A 21,842-nucleotide genomic window follows, 5' to 3' on the forward strand; every position below is an offset into this window, starting at 1 on the left:
TTTCTTTCCCCTTCTGAAATCAGGAGAAAATTGCTTCAACAGGATTATATGGAATCCTTAATAGTCTTTGCCTGTAGTTAAAGACACATCATGACTTCTGTCTAACTCCTTCCTGGCAAATCTAGAAAACAAATATTAGGCTAGATATCCTCTTTTGTTTCTTGTGGGAGAGTAAAGAAAGTTGCTGCTGTATTGGGATTGCTCTGCATTTCCAGAGTTTTTTTGGGCAAATGAGTTTTTTCCATGCCGTTGAAGGCAACATACATATACATACTTTATAACAAGGCCACCTGGAAGAGGTTACAAAACCTCTGCAAATAAAATATTCCTAGAGACTATGGAATAACTACTCAACAAGCCAGAATGGAGATTGACTCATCCAGATGAAAGGAAACTACATGCAGGATAGCTCTTGATTGTGAATCCTGAAGAACCCCCAGAAATTGCTACACAAAAGGACTGAGCTTTAAAATTCCCCAGTCCCAGAGGACACTAAGTTATCTATAGCACAGTTCCAATTAAATAACAATTTTCTTGATCTTCTTACCTCCCCTGAATAAATTATAAAGAGACAATAGAAGAAAAGAATAAAGATGCTGTCTGACTATATCGTCTGCTCAATTTAGTAGTTGTATGCCCATTTTATATCGATTCATTGCATTAAATCATATTAACAGCTAATTCAGCTAATTTTTATACAGATAGAATCTCACATTGTCTTTATAGGCTTCAAACCATATAATAATTGCCAGCATATATCAGTCCCTAGCCAAGTAATTATAGACCAAAATACTATCTTCAGTTACCCCCAGAATTGGTAATCGGCATATAGCTAATTGAAAGGTATTTACAATAGTGAGTAACTGTCGACCTACTTGCGTGAGCCACTGAATAATTTTATCATTACACCTGTAAACTTTTGGAAAAAAACATTTTATAATATATAACACTTTTGATGCTCTCCAAGTCTGGCTTTCATTTTGGCTGTTTCCATTTCCCCTTGAATGTTCTCCAAGTTGAACCTCAATATTGAAAGTTTCCATTCCTTCCTTACCATAAATAAGTAGAGAGAAATAGGTAAAAATGGAATGGTTTGGAGGATAATTAGAAATCATGTATAAAGATATATTTTATTTCTGTAAAGAGAGTTGAAATCCAATGTTTCCTGCCAGGTCTGGGACTTTGGGCTTCATCTCAAGGTAGCTTGGGTCCTTCAAAGAACTTAGGTAACCCTGGTGATTTTCCAGACTTGCTCATACTAAAATTGATTTCTTTTAGTTTTAAAATGTTTTATACAACTTTCACAATTCTTCAGTATCTGATTTCATGGAGTCCAGGATTTCTGAAGTTACAGTTTTTAGATATCTGGAAATTATAGCCTCAGATGTATTTTGGACACCACTATTCATTAAAACCTTTGCTTTCTTTTTTTTTTTTTTTTTACCCTTGCCTCAACCCACTCTTCACCCATTCTTCACCATTTGAGAAATAGCTTTACTGACTTCCAAAAAAAAAAAGTCTTATAGATTGTCAGAAGGTTTACAGAGATTTCTGTGCTATCCATTTATTGTTTTGTGCCCTTGTTCATTTGCCAGTCAGAGAACTAAATTAATCATAGAATTTCCAGGCTAAGCAATTTATCATTACCTTATCCATCAAAGCAGCTGTTTCCTCCTAAACTTTCTTTTTAAACAACATACAACAACCATGATCTCTTTCCTTTCTTACTTGTGTTTTTTAAAAATAATGGTTGCTTAAAATTCATTTCTCTTTCTCCATTTTACCAATCTCTTCACTCTCCTTATCACTGTATCATCTGTTTGAGGACATCTTTCTGAAGTGTAGTCCTATTGCAGAGGAAATATATGCCTTTATTTGGTTTGCTTTCTGTCCTGACAAATACTGATTCAACAAACTAAACCATTATCCTATAAAAAATAATCACAATGACAGCTATTATTTATGTGCTAGGCACCATGTATACCACCTTTAATGCTCAGTTATTCTGTGTCATCAAAAATTAACAGAGGAAATAGTGAGAATCATAGACATAGATGAAAAAGTCCCACAGCTAACAAATGTCAAAATCAGAATTTGGGCCAGGTATAAATGAGCACAAATTTATGCTATTTTTAGTCTTTCATGTTGCTTCTTTAAGTCTATTTCCTGATATTTTGTGTTTCTTACATGAATAGAATAAGTGGGGAATAAATACCCAGCATACGAAAAAATGTAAGTATAAAAATATCCAACTTTACATGCTGGGTTTTAAAAGGTACTAATCATTGTGCTTGAGAATCCCTTTGATCAGAATTAATGGAAAGGCCCTAGTCAACTCCCTATAGATTTTAGCTTCCTGCTTTATTCCTAATGAAACAAAATTCATCTTGTCAAACCTTGGTCACAGTCGGACATTATGAGCAAGCTTTGATTGTAAGACTTCTGCTGACAGTGAAAGCTAAGTGGAGCCAGCAGTTTGCCTTCTGGGCTAAAACTGAGAAATATTTGTGAGGAGAATAACAAAGCACAACATTCCTCCACAGTTTCTAAGCTACTCAAAAAGTTGATGAGATATGACCCCAAATTATCCACTTTTGCCTAGCTAAAGGACAGTCATAGAAGGGGGCAAGCAGTTCCAGATGTAAAGGGACCTTGCCTACAGCGGGCTTGCCGGGGTGCTTATCCACCCTCCTTTTTGGCAGTCCTTCACTTTGGAGCTGAAATTGATCCACCTTAGTTGAGCTCCTTTCTAGTTCAGTTTTGGCCATGATTTAGTTAGATACTGTCTTCCGTGGCAGACATACTTACAGCCAAATTAAGGAATCTAAACAATAAATGAACTTTCTCTTAACCACTATTGAAATAAATCAGAAATAAGATGCCAATTACTTCTATATTTAATTGGTGATAGGCAGATTGGGCAAATTCTGCCAAATAAGACAGTACTCTCCGGTGGAATTTATAAAAAACGACACGCACTTTACCATCAATTCAAAAACGAACTGGAAAGTATGAAGTATATCATAAAACTTTTATGTTGGACATAAAGAGTCATCTGATTATAATTGAAAATCTATTTCCCTGCCCTACCAAAGAAATTCTAAAAGCTATTACAAAAAAAATATTCTTTTTAAGGAGTGGAAAAGTCATTAATCTGCCCAGGCACCCCACACATTTTGGTCTAGTGATAGACACATTTGAGGAAACCAGGAATTTCTCACGCTGCTTTAAATTCTCCATCTCAGTGAAGGACACCAGGTCTCACCTAGTTGTCAAAAGAGTGTAAATAATCTTGGCTTCTCCTCTCATACACCCTCCACAGCCGATTGGCTGTGAAGCATTTCTGTTGTGCCTCAGAATACCTCTTGAATTTGCCATTTACCCAAGCCTACACCCATGACCCTGAGAGTAACCACTATTTTTTTCTGACTTGAATTAACAGTCTCCTGAGTTATCAGCTTCAAGTCTTTCTCTTCTGCAAGTCTATTTTTCGTGTTGGAATCAGATTAGTCTTTCCAAAATGTAAATCTGATCATATCACTCTCTTACATAAAACACTTTAATGGCTTGCCATTGCGCTCAGGATAAAGTGTAAACAGCTTATCACAGTTTATAAGCCCCTTGTAAATCATTCCTCTAATTACCTCTTCAGTCTCTTTTCTCTCCTCAGTTTTTGTTCCAACCATTCTGAACTACTGTGTCCCCAGTTGCAGAGTGTTTCTTATTGTCTCCATGCCTTTGCAAACACTATTCGCTATGTCTGTACCCCTCTCCACCAAGGATGAGGGGAGGAGTATAAATGGAAATATGCTGTTGCAGAGCTCCTATATTTTACTTGAAGCAATTCGATATTAAAGTTGACTGTGATGAAGATATACAGACACTCCATGACTTATGATGGGGTCACATCCCAATGAACCTATTACAAGTTGAAGATATCATTACATTGAAAATACACCATAGCTTAGTCTAGCCTAACTTATATGTGCTCACAACACTTACATTACCCTGAAGGTGGACAGTGTTATCTAACAGAAAGCCTATTTTGTAATAAAGTATTGAATATCTCATGTAACTTATTGAATACTGTACTGAAATGGGAAAACAGAATGGTTGTATGGGCACTCAGAATACAGTTTCTGCTGAATGCATATTGCTTTCACACCATTGTAAAATTGAAAAATTGTAAATCAACCATTATAAATTGGAGACCATCTATATACTTTAATCCCTAGAGGAATAAATAAAAATAAGTAATAAAACATAGATTAAAAGTCAAAGGAGGAATTGAAATACAAAACAAAACAAAAATCAGAATAAGGCCAGAAATGAAAAAGACAGGAACAAAAAATGCAAGGGACAAATAGACACCAAATAGCAAAATGACATCCCTAAATGCAACCATATCAATAACTATATTAAATTTAAATGGACTAAGCAGTATAACAAAAGGCAGAGATTATGAGACTAGATTCAAAAGCAATAAATAACTACATGCTGTCAAAAAGAGAAGCTTTCTAAATGCAAAACCACATGTAGGTACAAGTAAAAAAAAAAAAAAGATATACCACAAAAACATTGTTTAAGAAAGCTAGAGTGGCTGTTTTAATCATTTAAAATGTCACACCACATTTTGTGTGTTACAGATGGCTGAATCACAGCTTAAGGAAAACAGCAGAAAGCTATACTGTGAACCAGGCAAAGGGTACTTGCTATGGGGAAATTACAGCTGCAAGATAGGGAATCCTCAATGGCAAAGCAAATATTGTCTGTTTAGATGCTTCTCAGGTCATGTTTTATCGAATACTATCACTTCACCTCTGTTGCCAGGAAATATTTGGCTTCAAGTGTGTTTCCAGTGGACTGTGAATACTGAAGCATAATTATTTGAAAATAGTTTCAGCTCTAGATTGATTAAGCAGGACTCTGTTTCTCAACATATTAGACTAGCAGAACAACCAGATTTTAACAGCTTGTTTTTTAAAAAATCTTAATTTCAAAATGGAAGGAAGCTGGTTGTTCCTGTCGTTCTCTTGAATATTCTCGTTTTATTCATATATTTGAATATCTTATTTTCTGAAAATTAAGGAATGAACCAAAATGAAATAGCCCCCAATATATTACCCCAACAAAGATGACTTAAAAACAAGGAACATTACTAGATACAAATATGGATTCTTCCTAATGATAAATGATTTATACATCAGAAATCGAGCATGTGCTTAATATCAGAGCTTTAACATACATGAAACCCAAACCTATAGAACTTAGGAATATGCAGACAAGTTCACATTCATAGTTAGAGATTTTAATACCCATTTCTCAGGAATTGATAACATAACTTAGAAAAAATTCATAAGGATTTAGAAGAGCTGAACAACACATTCAACCACATTAGCCTTAATGACTTTTAAAGACTGCTTCACCCAAAAAGTACAAATTCACATCCATTTCAAGTGCACATGGCCTGGCAGCAAGATTGATCATATGCTGGTCCAATAAAACAATCATAGTAGATTTCAAAACATGGAAATTTTTCATAGTGTATTCTCTGACCTCACAGAATTAAATTAGAAATGATATATTTAGAAGAAGACCTAAACATTTAAGAATAAACCAACTAAATCCTAAAGAAGGGAATTTTGTTGGGGATTTAGAAGATGATTTAGATGGGACAAAGAAGGAAGCACAAAGTAAATTAGAAAACGTTTTTGACCGAATGATACTTTATAAAAAAATCAATTTGTGATATGTAGCTAAAGCATGTAGAAAGGGAGATTTATAGTTTTTATACCTTACGTCAGTGAAGAAGAAAGGTCCAAAATTAATGATCTAATCTTAGGAAGCTAAAATGAATTAAAAGACTGGACTGAAGACAAAACAAATAGTCAGAAATAATAAGGATAAGAACAGAAATTAAATTAAAATGACACACAATAGAGAAAATCAATACAAGCAAAAGTTGGTCCTTTGAAAATTTTAATAAAACTGAAAAAATTCTAGATTTATCAAGAGAAAAGAAAGGCACAACTCACTGATATCAGGAATAAAACAGATAACCTCTAGATTTTCAGACATTAGAAGAATAATAAGGGAAGTTTATGACAACTTCAGGCAATAAATTTGATAGCTTAGATGAAATAACAAAATTTCTTGAAACAAATTACCAAAATTGACACAAAAGGAAATAGGACATATAAATATTCCAATATCTGCCAAGGAAATCAATTTGTATTTTACAACATTCAAACACAGAAATTCTAGGGTCTGTTTGGATTCGCAGGTAAGTTCTGCCAAATATTTTTAAAATAAATAATAAAAATTCTATACAAACTTCTTAGGAAAAAGAGAACAAAAATCAAGGAACACTTTCTAACTGTCTTTGTGAGAACTGTATTGCAGTAGTCCCCCCTTAACCACAGGGTATACATTCCAAGTTCCCTGGTGGATGCCTGAAACTGCAGATACTACCAAACCCTACAAATACTATGTTTTTCCCTATGTATACACACCTATGATAAAGTTTAATTTGTAAATTATCCACAAGATTTTAAAAATTGCTAATAAAATAGGACAATTATAAAAATATAATAAAAGTTATATGAATGTAGTCTCTCTCTCACTCTCCCTCAAAATACCTATTGTACTCACCTGATTTTGGACCACAGTTGACCATTAATAATAAACCACAGAAAGCGAAATCATGAATACGGAGGGACTACTGTACTCTGATACTAAAAGTATATAGATACATCACAAAGAAACTAAAAATTAGACAAAAATTCTCACAAAATAGAAAAACTATTGACCAAATATTAACAGAACAGTTCCAAAAAATATTACAAATACAATATTCAATAAATGACAAGGTTTATCCCAGAAGTGTGAGGTTGGTTTAATCTTCAAAAATTAATCAGTATTACTTGCCATATTAAAAGAATAATGGAGAAAAACAATAAGATCATCTCCATAGATACAGAAAAGCATTTTTTCATTCCGTACTCACTTGTAATTTTAAAAAATCTTAGTTAACTAAGAAAAAACACTTCCCAATCTTAATGAAGGTCATCCATGAAAAACCCACAGCTAACATCAAACTTAATGGTGAAAAACCAAATAATTGTCCTCTAAGATTAGGAAAGGAAGGAAGATAGCTCTCAGCACTTCTATTTGACATTGTACAAGAGGTACTAACAAATGCGAAAGACAAAAAATGAAGGTATACAAATTAGAAACGAAAGAATGAAACTGTCTTTATTTCTAGATGACAAAATATTTGTTGAAGGAAATTAAAGAATACCTAAAGATAAGGAGCTCGTACAACATTCGTGAATTGGAAAGTTGTTCAATACTGTTATAATATCGATTCTCCATAGATTTATTAATTGAATCAACACAATTTTTGTCAATATCACAGAAAATTTCTTTAGAAATCATCAAGTTGATGCTAAAATTTACATGGAAATTCAAATGATCTAGAAAAGCCAAAGGATTTTTGGAAAAGAAGACAAAAATTGGATGAATAACACCATCTGATTTCAAGAATTAAACTGATGATAAAAAGCTACAGTGGCCGGGTGCGGTGGCTCACGCCTGTAATCCCAGCACTTTGGGAGGCCAAGGTGGGCAGATCACAAGGTCAGGAGATCGAGATCATCCTGGCCAACATGGTGAAACCCTGTCTCTACTAAAAGTACAAAAAATAGCTGGGCCTGGTGGCACATGCCTGTAATCCCAGCTACTCGGGAGGCTGAGGCAGGAGAATCTCTTGAACCAGAGAGTCGGAGGTTGCAGTGAGCCGAGATTGCACCACCTTACTCTAGCCGGGCGACAAAGCAAGACTCTGTCCCAACAAACAAACAAAAAATAAAAGCTACAGTAACCAAGACAGCCGTACTGGTATAATATAGTACAGCTGTACATACTGTATCTATTCTGGTGGAGCAGAATAGAAAACAGAAATGGAGATGTGCATATACGGTCAACTGATTTTTGATAAAGGTCCCCAGGTAATGTTATAGGGAAAAGAAAGCATTTATTTTTATTTTTGTTTACTTATTTATATTTTTGTAGAGACAGGGTCTCACTGTCACCCAGACTGGAGTGCAGTGGCAATCACAGCTTACTGCAGCTTCAAACTCCTCAGCTCAAGCAATTCTCCCACCTCAGCTAGGAATACAGATGCATGCCACCATGCCTGGCTATTTTATTTTTTATTTTTGTAGATATGGGATCCTGCTCTGTTGCCCAGGCTGATCTCAAACTCATGGCTTCAAGCAATCCTCCCACCTCAACCTTCAAAAATGCTGGGATTACACGTGTGAGCCCCACCATATCTGGCCAGAAAGGAAAGTCTTTTTAAGAAATAACACCACAAAAAAACTAGATAGCTGTAGGAGAAAAATAAATCATCTTCCCTACTTCATACCATACACAAATATCAATTCAAAATGGATCACAGACTTGAATGTAAATAATAAAACTATAAAAATTTCTAGAAGAATACATAGGAGAAAATCTTCAAGACATTGGCATAGGCTAGGGGCTCTTAAATAGAAACCAAAAGGATAAATCATTTAAAAAAAAAGTTAAAATGGATTTAAATTTTAAAACTTCTGCTCTTTAAGAAATAAGAAAACAAAAAGGTAAACCATAGATGAGCATAAAATATTCACAATACATATATCTAATAAAGAACTTGTATTTAGAATATATACATAACATTTATATCTCAATAATTTAAAAATGCAATTAAAAGTGAGCAAAATGTTGAACATAAAATATACCAAAGAATCTACCTAAATGGGCAATAAGCAGACAGACGCTCAGCATCACTAGTTATGAGGAAAATGCAAAGAGATAATATAGTCCCACAAGAATGGATAACACATAAAAGACAGTCGGCCGGGCGCAGTGACTCACGCCTGTAATCCCAACATTTTGGGAGCCGAGGTGGGCAGATCACTGAGGTCTCGGGAGTTCAAGACCAGCCTGACCAACATGGAGAAACCCCGTCTCTACTAAAAATACAAAATTAGCCAGGCATGGGTGGCGCACGCCTGTGATCCCAGCTACTCAGGAGGCTGAGGCAGGAGAATCGCTTGAACGCAGGAGGCGGAGGTTACAGTGAGCCAACATCATGCCATTGCACTCTAGCCCGGGCAACAAGAGCGAAACTCCGTCTAAAAAAAAAAAAAAAAAGTCAGTATCCATGTCGAAGGGGATATGGAACACATGAAACTCCCTTGCATTGCTAGTGGAAATGCTGAATGGCATAATCTCTTTGGGAAATGATGTGCCTGTTTCTTATAAATACTATACATACTCCTACCCTATATATAGGTATATATTTCTAGGTATATATTTAAGAAAAAACATAAGTATGCACAAAGATGTCTATATTAATATTCATAGCAGCTCTTGGACACAGCCCAAGCTTCCAAAAATAGTTGAATTGATAAGCAAGTTGTGACAAAACAATACTACCAGACATAAAAAAAGAACAAACTACTGCTACATGCAACAACATGAATCTCAAAAACATTATGCTGAGTGAAAGATGCTGGACATAAGAGTATATATTATATGATTTCATTGATATAAAATTATATAAAATGAATACTAATCTATAGTGACAATGCAGATCAGTGCTTACTTTAAGCCGGTAACAGAGGTTGGGATAGACAGAAAAGAGGTAAAGAGGATGATGGTAATATTCTGTATCAGACTGTGATGGGTGCTTACAAAGGTGTAAACATCTTTTTAAATTCATTGAGCTGTATGCTTAAAATCAAACGATTGACACGTTTTAAGTTTTCTTAATTTAGGTGGCAAATATGATCACAATCTTTACTACCTAAAAGTCCACCTTCTTTGAGGTGGAGAAATTGATGAGGGAGGAATAATGTCAAGGTAACTAAATAAATTATAATTTTCTATGAATTATTCTGTGCATTAGACATCTAAATAAATGACTTAGTTGAGCCTTTTTTTAAAAGCCATGCAATTTTATCTTTTATTATAAAACATATCCATGACTTTTTGAATGTCAAAATAATTTCAAGGACATCAGTAGACATTTCTCAAGACACACAAGTAGTCAACAGGAATATGAAAACAAAATGCATGCTCAACGTCAGTAATCATCAGGGAAATGCAAATCAAAACCACATTGAGAGGTCGTCTTACCCCAGTTAGAATGGCTATTATTAAAATGACAAAAAATAATTTATGCTGGTAAGGATGTACAGAAAAGGGAACTCTTAAACATTGTTGGTGGAAATGTAAACTAGTACAGCCACTATGGTAAACAGTATGAAAATTTCTCAGAAAAACTAAAAATAGAACTCTCATATGATCCAGCAATCCCACTGCTGGAACTGTAAGTCCATTAAACCTCTTTTTCTTCCCAGTCTTGGGTATGTCTTTATCATCAGCATGAAAATGGAGTAATACACAGTATATCAAAGGTATATCTATACCCCCATGTTTTTTGCAGCACTATTCACAGTAGCAAAGATACAGAATCAATCTAAGTGTCCATCAACAAATGAATGGATAAAGAAAATGTGGTACATGTATACAATGAAATACTATTCTACCAAAAAGAAAGTATAAAGTGTTGTTTGCAGCAACATGGATAGAACTGAAGGCCATTATATTAAGTGAATTAAGCCGAGCACAGAAAGACAGTATCACATGTTCTCACTCAAATGTAGGAGCTAAAAACATTGATAGCATGGAGGTTGAAAGTAGAATGATAGATACCAGACACTGGGAACTGTGGCCAAGATCAAGGGAGGAGATGAAGAGAGGTTTGTTAATGGATACCAACGTACAGTTAGACAGAAGCAATCAGTTCTAATGTTCCACAGTAGAGTGACTGTAGTTAATAATTTATTGTGTATTTCAAAACCGCTGGAAGACTTGAAATGTTCCCAACGCATAGAAGTGATATATACTCAAGGTGGTGGATACTCTATATACTCTAACTTGATCATTACATTCTATGCATGTCACAAAATATCACATTGTTACATAAATACATACAAATATTATGTATCAATAAAAAATATTTCAGAAATTATTTTTCTAATTATAAAAGTAATACAGGTATATTTTTGAAAAAATTCAGAATTCATAATGTTATAAAAAGAAAGTGAAAATCACCATTAATCCCACCACCTCAAAAAGTTAGTATTGTCAACATCTTTATTATATCCTTCCAGTTTTCTCCTTTCATACATGTATGTATATTCATATTTATAAAATTATATATGTTCATACAAATGTGAGTACAGCATATATCATTTCATTTTCCATGTTAAGCATACAGTTGTATTAGTTTCTCATGCTGCTGTGAAGAAATACCCAAGACTGGGTGATTTATAAAGAAAAGAGGTTTAATTGACTCACGGATCAGCATGGCTGGGGAGGCCTCAGGAAACTTATGACTGAAGGGGAAGCAAACACATCCTTCCTCATATGGCAGCAGGAAGGAAAAGACTGAACAAAGAGGGAAAAGCCCCTTATAAAACCACCAGATCTTGTGAGAACTCTCATTATCACAAGAACAGCAGCATGGGGATTACCACCCCCACTATTCAGTTACCTCCCACAACATTTGGGGATTATGGGAATTATAATTCCAGATGGGTGGGGACACAGCCAAACCATATTAGCAGTCAAGGGTTACAGTGTATTGGCTAGATGGTATTTTACTGTATGGCTGCTTTATAACTTATATAACTAAATTCCTGCTGTTACATATTTCCATTTTGCTCTATTATAGACAAACCTGTAACAAACATATGTATATTTGTTCACTTATTTTCTAATGATACATTTCTAGAAATAGGAAAAAAAGAGTCAAAAGAATTAACATATTGAACTTAGATATATTTAAATCTAGTATATCAATTAATGTCCAGTTTTTATTCCTTATATCAGTATGTGGATGTTCATTTTCTTCTACCCTTGTTAATTCTGGCTAAAAATGGTTATCAAACTTTATCAATATGACAGGCAAAAACTACATACCCCCTATTTTTAAATTTGCATTTCTTTTGCTTACTAATAGCTAATCACCCTTTCATATACTTATTGGCTATTTTTAATTTTATTATACTCATTTCCTAATTTTCTATTGGCATTCACCTTTTCATCTGTTACATATGTTTTAAATATATTCTCCAGTTTAGCAGTCACATGTGTGTGTTGTTTGTTTGTTATACCAAGTTTTTAAAATGTGTACAACAGAGTCAACCATTCTCTTCCTTCCTGGTTTCTAACTTTATTCACAGAAAATGCTACTTTAATATTATAAAATTATTGAATTTTCTTCTAGTACTTGTTTTCTTCTTACATTTGAATCCTTAATTCATCTGGAATTCACTTTATTGGAAGAAGTAAAGTTAGTATGCAAATTTTCCCTCAAAATGTCAAGCCAATCATTTGTATTTTTTTCACTGATTTGAAATGCCGCCTTGAACATAAACTGACTTTTCAAATATATTTAGATATAATTCCTTACTTTTTGTTTTCGTGACTTTATTTTTGTGTAAATAGCATGCTGATTCATTATTATAGTTTTCTATCTTATGTGTGAATGCATTGTATGGCAGGTGTTTTCATAATTTTTTTACTGTTTCTGATTATTTTCATATATGTTTTCTTCCAAATGAACTTTAGAATTAATTTTGCAAGCTTAAAACATTATTCTTTGTAATGTGTGTTCTATGGAAAAAGAAACCAATATTTTTATAATATTTAATCTCTAAATACATAGTACATTTCTCTTTTAGTTATTTTGATTCTTGATAGGGTTTAATAGTTGTCATGTTAGTTCTATGTATTTCTTGTTAAGTTTATACTAAGGATTTGATGTTTTTGAGATGCCATGACTGAGATAATTTTTACAATAGTATTTTCTAAATGGTTTGTGTAGACAAGAAAATGTTTAAATTATATTTATTTTGTAGTATTCTAAGTCACATTCTGCTGTTCTAATCATTTTAGTTGATTTCCATTGGTTTTCATGATAGACATTAATTTGATCTGTGAATAATGATAGTTTTGCCACATATTTTCCAAAAATCGTAGCTCTTATCTTCCTATCTAATTGATTTGCTAGCACTTTCTGGGTTTTTGCCTTGTTTGTACATTTGGAGGAAAATTTTCTAGTGATTTAGTGATTCACCATTAAGTTTGATCCCACTTGTTATTTTTTATTCATAAATTTGTCTACATATAGACATACTGTGGTTGTAGACATAGATATATATAAAAATACTGTAATCAGATAATTTTTTTTTACTAATTTTTCCTTTGCAGTTCAGGAATGAATGTTGAAGTTTATGAAATACTTCTTTATCTAAAAGTATTGTTTCAAACTACTGAACCTTAATTAAAATATGGTGTTTGTGGATAAAGTGTACCCCTGAGAACCCCAGGTTGAAAAGCAGAGCTCAGTAATACACCTTTTGTTATTCAGTTGGATTCAGTATCTGCTAAACTATCCACATTTAAAACATACTCATTTCCCTTCTCATTTGCTACCTATTTAATTTCACTTTAACGGGTCCACTGAGTTTGTCTGAATGTGAAAGAGGGATAGTTCATTTATCATTAAATGATATTTTTTCTGAAAATTATTTATCTTCCCATTCCTCAATATTTATCTCAAAATCATTTAAAAGAGCATTTTTATTATAGCCATCCTGTACCTTGATTCTGCCTCATTCCTATGAGAAACAAAAACAATACAGGGATACTTTGAGGATCTTTTGTCTGCCTCAAATAAGAAAATCCCTTCATAAATTAAAGTTTGCTAAATTATGAAAGATGCATACATTAAAATTCAAAGGTTAAAAGTAGAAAATGTGTACATGAAGAAAAACATTCCAACACCTTGCACTGAGTATAACTTTGTTTTGTATGTTGCACCTAAAGGCCTGATATAGAATGAAACTTCTGTTAGCTTTGTTTTTGAATAGAGGGTGATATCCTAAACATTAGTGATGCCGACACTGATTCAAACTCAACTGCTTTCTTCTTAGCTGTTGACCTGTTTCTTTCATTTAAATTAAAACCCGAGCCTTTGAGTGTGAAATTTATACTGTGTTGTCTCACAGTCTGTGTCACACATTATCTTTATACTTGTCAAACATTGAAATTGTCATGACAACTCTGGGAAGCTATTACTATTATTATCACTATTATCCCCATTTCACAGCCAGGAAAACTAAAATGTAGAGAGATTAAATAACTTGACCAAGAACATGTTACTAAGAGGGTCATCCGTCAGGTTTATGCCCAAACCTGATTGATTCCAAATCCAGTATCCTTTCCATTACACTTGCTGCCCTATTTATGCCCCTTCACCTATTTATATCCTAACTCACCTTCTCTTCCTCCCTTCTTGTGTCCCTTCCATGCAGACCCGTGACCAAGGTGTAGACTAAGAAGTGGAGTCATGCTTCACACGGCCATATCATGCTGGCAGCCATTCCTGGGTCTGGCTGTGGTGTTAATCTTCATGGGATCCACCATTGGCTGCCCCGCTCGCTGTGAGTGCTCTGCCCAGAACAAATCTGTTAGCTGTCACAGAAGGCGATTGATCGCCATCCCAGAGGGCATTCCCATCGAAACCAAAATCTTGGACCTCAGTAAAAACAGGCTAAAAAGCGTCAACCCTGAAGAATTCATATCATATCCTCTGCTGGAAGAGATAGACTTGAGTGACAACATCATTGCCAATGTGGAACCAGGAGCATTCAACAATCTCTTTAACCTGCGTTCCCTCCGCCTAAAAGGCAATCGTCTAAAGTTGGTCCCTTTGGGAGTATTCACGGGGCTGTCCAATCTCACTAAGCTTGACATTAGTGAGAATAAGATTGTCATTTTACTAGACTACATGTTCCAAGATCTACATAACCTGAAGTCTCTAGAAGTAGGGGACAATGATTTGGTTTATATATCACACAGAGCATTCAGTGGGCTTCTTAGCTTGGAGCAGCTCACCCTGGAGAAATGCAACTTAACAGCAGTACCAACAGAAGCCCTCTCCCACCTCCGCAGCCTCATCAGCCTGCATCTGAAGCATCTCAATATCAACAATATGCCTGTGTATGCCTTTAAAAGATTGTTCCACCTGAAACACCTAGAGATTGACTATTGGCCTTTACTGGATATGATGCCTGCCAATAGCCTCTACGGTCTCAACCTCACATCCCTTTCAATCACCAACACCAATCTGTCTACTGTACCCTTCCTTGCCTTTAAACACCTGGTATACCTGACTCACCTTAACCTCTCCTACAATCCCATCAGCACTATTGAAGCAGGCATGTTCTCTGACCTGATCCGCCTTCAGGAGCTTCATATAGTGGGGGCCCAGCTTCGCACCATTGAGCCTCACTCCTTCCAAGGGCTCCGCTTCCTACGCGTGCTCAATGTGTCTCAGAACCTGCTGGAAACTTTGGAAGAGAATGTCTTCTCCTCCCCTAGGGCTCTGGAGGTCTTGAGCATTAACAACAACCCTCTGGCCTGTGACTGCCGCCTTCTCTGGATCTTGCAGCGACAGCCCACCCTGCAGTTTGGTGGCCAGCAACCTATGTGTGCTGGCCCAGACACCATCCGTGAGAGGTCTTTCAAGGATTTCCATAGCACTGCCCTTTCTTTTTACTTTACCTGCAAAAAACCCAAAATCCGTGAAAAGAAGTTGCAGCATCTGCTAGTAGATGAAGGGCAGACAGTCCAGCTAGAATGCAATGCGGATGGAGACCCGCAGCCTGTGATTTCCTGGGTGACACCCCGAAGGCGTTTCATCACCACCAAGTCCAATGGAAGAGCCACCGTGTTGGGTGATGGCACCTTGGAAATCCGCTTTGCCCAGGATCAAGACAGCGGGATGTATGTTTGCATCGCTAGCAATGCTGCTGGGAATGATACCTTCACAGCCTCCTTAACTGTGAAAGGATTCGCTTCAGATCGTTTTCTTTATGCGAACAGGACCCCTATGTACATGACCGACTCCAATGACACCATTTCCAATGGCACCAATGCCAATACTTTTTCCCTGGACCTTAAAACAATACTGGTGTCTACAGCTATGGGCTGCTTCACATTCCTGGGAGTGGTTTTATTTTGTTTTCTTCTCCTTTTTGTGTGGAGCCGAGGGAAAGGCAAGCACAAAAACAGCATTGACCTTGAGTATGTGCCCAGAAAAAACAATGGTGCTGTTGTGGAAGGGGAGGTAGCTGGACCCAGGAGGTTCAACATGAAAATGATTTGAAGGCCCGCCCTCACACTACTGTCTCTTTGTCAATGTGGGTAATCAGTAAGACAGTATGGCACAGTGAATTACTAGATTAAGAGGCAGCCATGTGCAGCTGCCCCTGTATCAAAAGCAGGGTCTATGGAAGCAGGAGGACTTCCAATGGAGACTCTCCATCGAAAGGCAGGCAGGCATGTGTCAGAGCCCTTCACACAGTGGGATACTAAGTGTTTGCGTTGCAAATATTGGCGTTCTGGGGATCTCAGTAATGAACCTGAATCTTTGGCTCACACTCACGGACAATTATTCAGCATTTTCTACCACTGCAAAAAACAAAAGAAAAAATAAAAAAGAACAACCTACAGTGTAGGATTTACATATTAAAAAGACACATTTGTCTAAAACATACTCTACAGAAAAATTTGTATCTGATTATCATTTGTTAAAGCCTTGCATCATACCATATTGTTGGTTCAGTACCACAAAGAGATCAATATATTCTTTTCTTCCTTTTTTGAAACATATATGCTGTACATGTTTTAAAGCAATATGAATGAGAGGTTGTGCTTTTAGTTACTCACCACTATAGATCCAAGTGTGATTTCACCTTCCGTTACCTACAGATGACCCTGAGACTAGATCCCTGGAGTTATGGGCAGAGATATTTTGAGAGATGTGTTTGTCTGATGTAGGATGCCAAGAAACAGGACCCGAGGCAAAACTGCTCAACTCTGTTAACTTCTGTTACTATAAATAAAGGCATGTGCCTAGTTTTGATACAGAATGGAATATTTTTTATACTTGTAATAATATCACACTGGACCAGTTTACTGTAAACAAAGATTTCTCCAGAAGGTGGTACACCACTAGATGTACCTGTAAAATGCAAGGTAGGTGTTAATAATGAAAATGATTCTTTTAATCACTCCTTGATTTTACTTTCCACAGTCACTATTAGCGGGTTTAACAGAAAATGGAAGAAGAGGTAATGGTTACAAATAACCATAGGATAATATTCACCAGTAGCTAAGATCAAGAATTCAGATGTTCAAAATCTCCCTGAATAAGAAAGAGTTCTTCTCAGATGCCAACACAAACCAGGGTGATACATACATAACATGATGTTAATGCAAACAAGGATTTGTTTAAAACATGATAGCTGCCTGCGTGCTAGATTGCTGCTGGTCAAGGGAACATCTAGCTACTGCCACTCTGATGTTCTCTACTTGAATACTGTACACACAATATTACCTTGAATAGACAACTGCAGGGTTTCTTCCTGCTTCCTTACCAATTAGATTTTGTTTTTTTCTTTGAAAATTATCTTGTATAATAAAGAGGAATTTGTCTTGTTTTCTAAGAACTGAGAAAAAACGGGGTGGATTAAAAAACATTTAGTGTTTTTTTTTTCTCCACTGAAGAAAAAGCAAGGTTATAGCCCTATAAATATGTTAAGTTGTGCTAATTTTTTTTCCTCTCTCTGACCCAAGGATACTTGTCCAATTCAGTTTGTTATTAATGACTGTTACTCAGAGTTAAACATCCCAGTTTTTAAAAACTGATGTCATGCCATGACCACCAGTGATCTGGTTCAGAGCAGGCATAATTTCATTTGGCTAAATGTTCAGTGAATGACTTTCAAAGCATATGGTTATGTGATCTGAGAAAGCATTGAATGTGGACTGTGTTCATGCAATGTCAAATATTTAATCAGCATAGAAGTGATAGGAAATATCTATACTTTTCCTGTTTCAAGAGGGATCTGAAAATAGGTCATGTTTTTAATAACATGTAAGCTGGAGTAGAAACTCTGGGGTTTGCTTCTTGACATATTGGATTGGCGGGTTGACATTCAAAAGGCTGGCTTTTTTAGTTTGAAATCTGAAAATTTGAAATTTTGAAGAACATTAATAAAATTAAATTGACCCCAATAAAAGTAGGATAAGCCCAGAAATTATTTGGCCAATCAGATAGCAACAGAGTTAAACCCATTTCTCCCCTAATAAAGGGTGGAAAATATGATGAAAGATTGAAGAATTGCCTGTTCAAGCCATTTTTCATTTGACTTTTCTGATGATTATCATAGATCTTTTAGAATTTTATTTTCCATTTGTGCCAAATACCTTATATCAAACAATGCAAATCAAGCTCTGCTGCAAACTCTGTCACAAATCCAACTTGTGTGCAAATGGAATGGGGTCTTTCAAATTTAAAAATGAACTGTTAGAGATTTCAAAAAAACTTCCAAAAGTTACTAGAAAATCTTTATTTTGCAGCATTGTGTGAAGTGTAGTATTCAACTAATTGTCATAAAAGAGAAACATTGAGCAATTAATAAGAGGGCTTTGTGATTTTCACTGCTCTTTTGTCAAAATAAAAGTTGGCCAAAAACAGCTGAGTGAAATGAAATTGGATTAAAATGTACCCATCCATGAAAAAGATTTAGTTAAAAGATTTTGTTATTATTCATTTTATTGGAAGAAAAGGGAATGGATTTTCTAGCGGTCCCATACTCTGATCTATGGAATAATAGTTATTTAAGATATTTCTAAGCATTCTTCCAAAACAGTCCTGTTGACCAATCTATCAGGGAAATGCATTCTGTAACCACCTTTAGAGATTCAAAATCTATATGAGCCTAATAAATCCTCTGAAAAGTCCTGTAAACAAGAATCCTGTTTAATATTGTTTATCTTCAGGCGTCACTAATTTATATGAGCAGAAAGCACTTCTTTTCATGCTATAACTGTTAACATTTTCAAAAACTAGAGCTCCATAGAACCCAGATTGGTCAACTTCAGACTAGAATAGTACTCTTCTGAAGTATTCCTAAACCTAATGTTTCCAATAAGAGTAAAATTACTGTTTGAATTGGCCTCCGATAGACTACCAAAAAAATATTGACTGTGTCAGTGCTTAGATCATAAAAGTATATTGACCAGATATTTTCAGGGGAATTGGCTACTTTTTGCCTGAAGCATCCATCATAGCAATGGATTAATAGGTAATTGAATAGACATTTAATTTTCTACACTCTCACTATCTGAGCAGATCTTGGGTTCTTTTTGTGCGTGCAAAGCTCTGGTATCCATTGAGTGAAACGCTGGTGCTTTAGTACTCAGTTTCACAAAAGGATTCATGAATTTTCCCTCATGGCTTCTGATTACCTCTTTGTTATATCAACTAGACCATGGTAGAGCATAACAGCTCATACCAGCACAGGGGCCAACTACTCGCTTAAATATGACATCTCTGAGTTATTTTCTTCCCAGACGCTTTGTTTCAAAGTATCCCAGAAAGAAATACTGTTGTTTGACTCAGCATTTCAGTCCAGTTGGTTTTCATTCCACTCTGGTTTTGCTCAACTTTCTCAGAAATTTTGCTTGTTACTGACAACTCCCTAGTAGGAAAAACGCATTCAGAAGTTGCCCTACAGTATTTAGGATGGATTCTTTTTTCATTATTCTGTTAAATATTCTGTGCTCCTCAGTTCTTACAGGAGTCCAGAAGTTGCAGTCTTCTGTGACTCTTTAAAAAAGGATTATTTAAATGTCACTTGCATTGAGGCCTGACTTTTGTCACGTTACTCTGGTACAAACACATGTATTTTTATATCAGAGGAGTAAAAGAGAGAATGTGATCTTGGAGAAATAAAATTGAGTAAAGTCCCATGTAAATTATATTTCCAGGGTCTCTCTTCATCTCTGTGTCAAGACATTTGTTTTAACTTCAGGGGATGTACTCAGAAGCCATTCAACACTGTGAATATGTCTTGAGGGTTTCTAGGAAAGAAAAAAATTACATAATTTTCAGCTTAGAAGTCTAAGACCAAACATAAAGATATATCAAGACTTTAAAGAAGGTTGGAGGCAGATACTTGACCCATGTTAATCCTGTTTTCTTTCTTGCCAATTTTTGTAGTTATCTCCTACCTGAAGAAGAATCAGAGATTATGTTCTTCCTTGACTTTCACTGAAGTCCTTTTTATATCTTTTTTCTATGACCCAGTCACCTATATCTCACATGAGCTATCCCAAATGGATTCTGTGGCATCTGAATCTAGTAACAAAACCTTTGGGACCAAAGGCATTCATTCTACTCAGCACTTAGGTAAAGACTTATTATCTCTATTACTATAATTAACATTCCCTTTTTGTTAGACTTATACATGATGTGCCTGGTTACTTCCATTGATTTTCCACCATTGGCTTTGGGAGCACCTTTTAATTCCTTTCAGCTAGAACCCTTGATGTTTTTCTGATTGAGGAGTTTGGGAATAATTCTGCCTTTGGGTATAGAAAGCTTTGAGGAATGAAATATTATTTGATTTGTTTGATTTTTGAATTTTCTATTTTGGTTAGGCAACAGAGGGTGTTTTCTGGTACTTTGGCAAACACTTGACATGAATCTCTCAGTGATGCTCGCCTTTTCACCTTCAAAAGCCATTCCCAAAAGAGCCTTCTCATTTACATTCCAGCTGGGAAAGGAGAGCTTTACAACATAGGTCTGCAGGATAAAATGATAGCTGATTGCTGTGATCTTTAGCTCAATTAACCTAATAAACACTGGGTCCAGGGGCCATATGTCTAGCCTTGCAAGGTTTAGCCAAGTAAACAAGGTTTTACATCAACAATTAATGACAGGTTTTCGACTCTAAGTTGGTTTGCCTGTTTGGAGAACGGTATGTATAACTGCATGTCTTCTCAAAAAATGGTAGGGACTAGAACTTCCTTATCTTATGTGAGATTTTTAACAAATGGTCTAGGAGGAAATGTGTCCAACAACAACAAAATATATAATATGTTTGTAAAAGGTTTATTTTTCTAAAATAGGACTGGGGCTAATGTTACTCTTTCCAAATTTGGGAGTTTGATCAGGACAAGCTTGCATGTGCCCCAGACTGCCCTTTCTCAAGTTTACCAAGGTCTTTAATAACTCTTCTCCCTCCCTGACCCCCTTCTCCCTGGAGAACATCCCGAATAGGAAGGAGAAAAAGAGCAGGAACTAAAGTCCCCTGAGACAGCCCACAGAAGGAGAAAAGCTTTGGTATTCCCCCACATTCTTGCCTCCTTTCCTGATGCAGCAATTGAAATGATCCTTCACTCTCTGCCTACTTACCACTGTCACTTCTCAGCTGCTGCCATCCTCATCAATGAACGCTCTCTCCAGGGATAAGTCTTCTTTCATTGGTAACTGAGATTCTTGGGTAATTGTTAAACTGGAAATTGCTTTAAAAAAAAAACCCTCCAGCTATCTCACATAACACTTTAAAAGTTAAGACTTACCATTCACATAATCATAAGCTGACAGCAATCTGCAGGTTGAGTGATTCTGATTTTTTTTCCTCTCCCTTCCAGAAGCAGGTGGGTTGATATAATGCCAGCCTTAAATAGAAAGCTTTATTTATAGCCTTAGCAGAATGAGAAAAGAGCTGGCATAATCAAGAGAGTACTTCACATTTTAAAGAAGACTTTACCTTTAATATGCAAAATAGTCATTAGAAGACAATAAAAATGCAAATTTATGTTTTACTAAAGTGCTTAACTATATTCCAATAAAGTTCAAA

The 21,842-nt window shown here is 35.6% G+C and overlaps 1 protein-coding gene across 3 annotated transcripts in view; it reads left to right on the plus strand.

Moving 5' to 3' along the window:
- The window catches only part of LINGO2 (leucine rich repeat and Ig domain containing 2), a 349,057-nt gene extending 330,408 nt beyond the window's left edge, over positions 1–18,649 (plus strand). For all 3 annotated transcript variants that reach the window (XM_063696304.1, XM_055351485.2, XM_055351486.2), the window contains one exon: positions 14,439–18,649. In XM_063696304.1, the coding sequence (XP_063552374.1) occupies positions 14,474–16,294 (1,821 nt within the window). In that variant the 5' untranslated portion in view covers positions 14,439–14,473 and the 3' untranslated portion in view covers positions 16,295–18,649. The remainder of the gene's footprint in view (positions 1–14,438) is intronic.
- Positions 18,650–21,842: the final 3,193 nt, after the last annotated feature.

The sequence above is a fragment of the Gorilla gorilla genome, chromosome 13 (assembly GCF_029281585.2).
Source record: "Gorilla gorilla gorilla isolate KB3781 chromosome 13, NHGRI_mGorGor1-v2.1_pri, whole genome shotgun sequence".
Taxonomy (NCBI): Eukaryota; Metazoa; Chordata; class Mammalia; order Primates; family Hominidae; genus Gorilla; species Gorilla gorilla.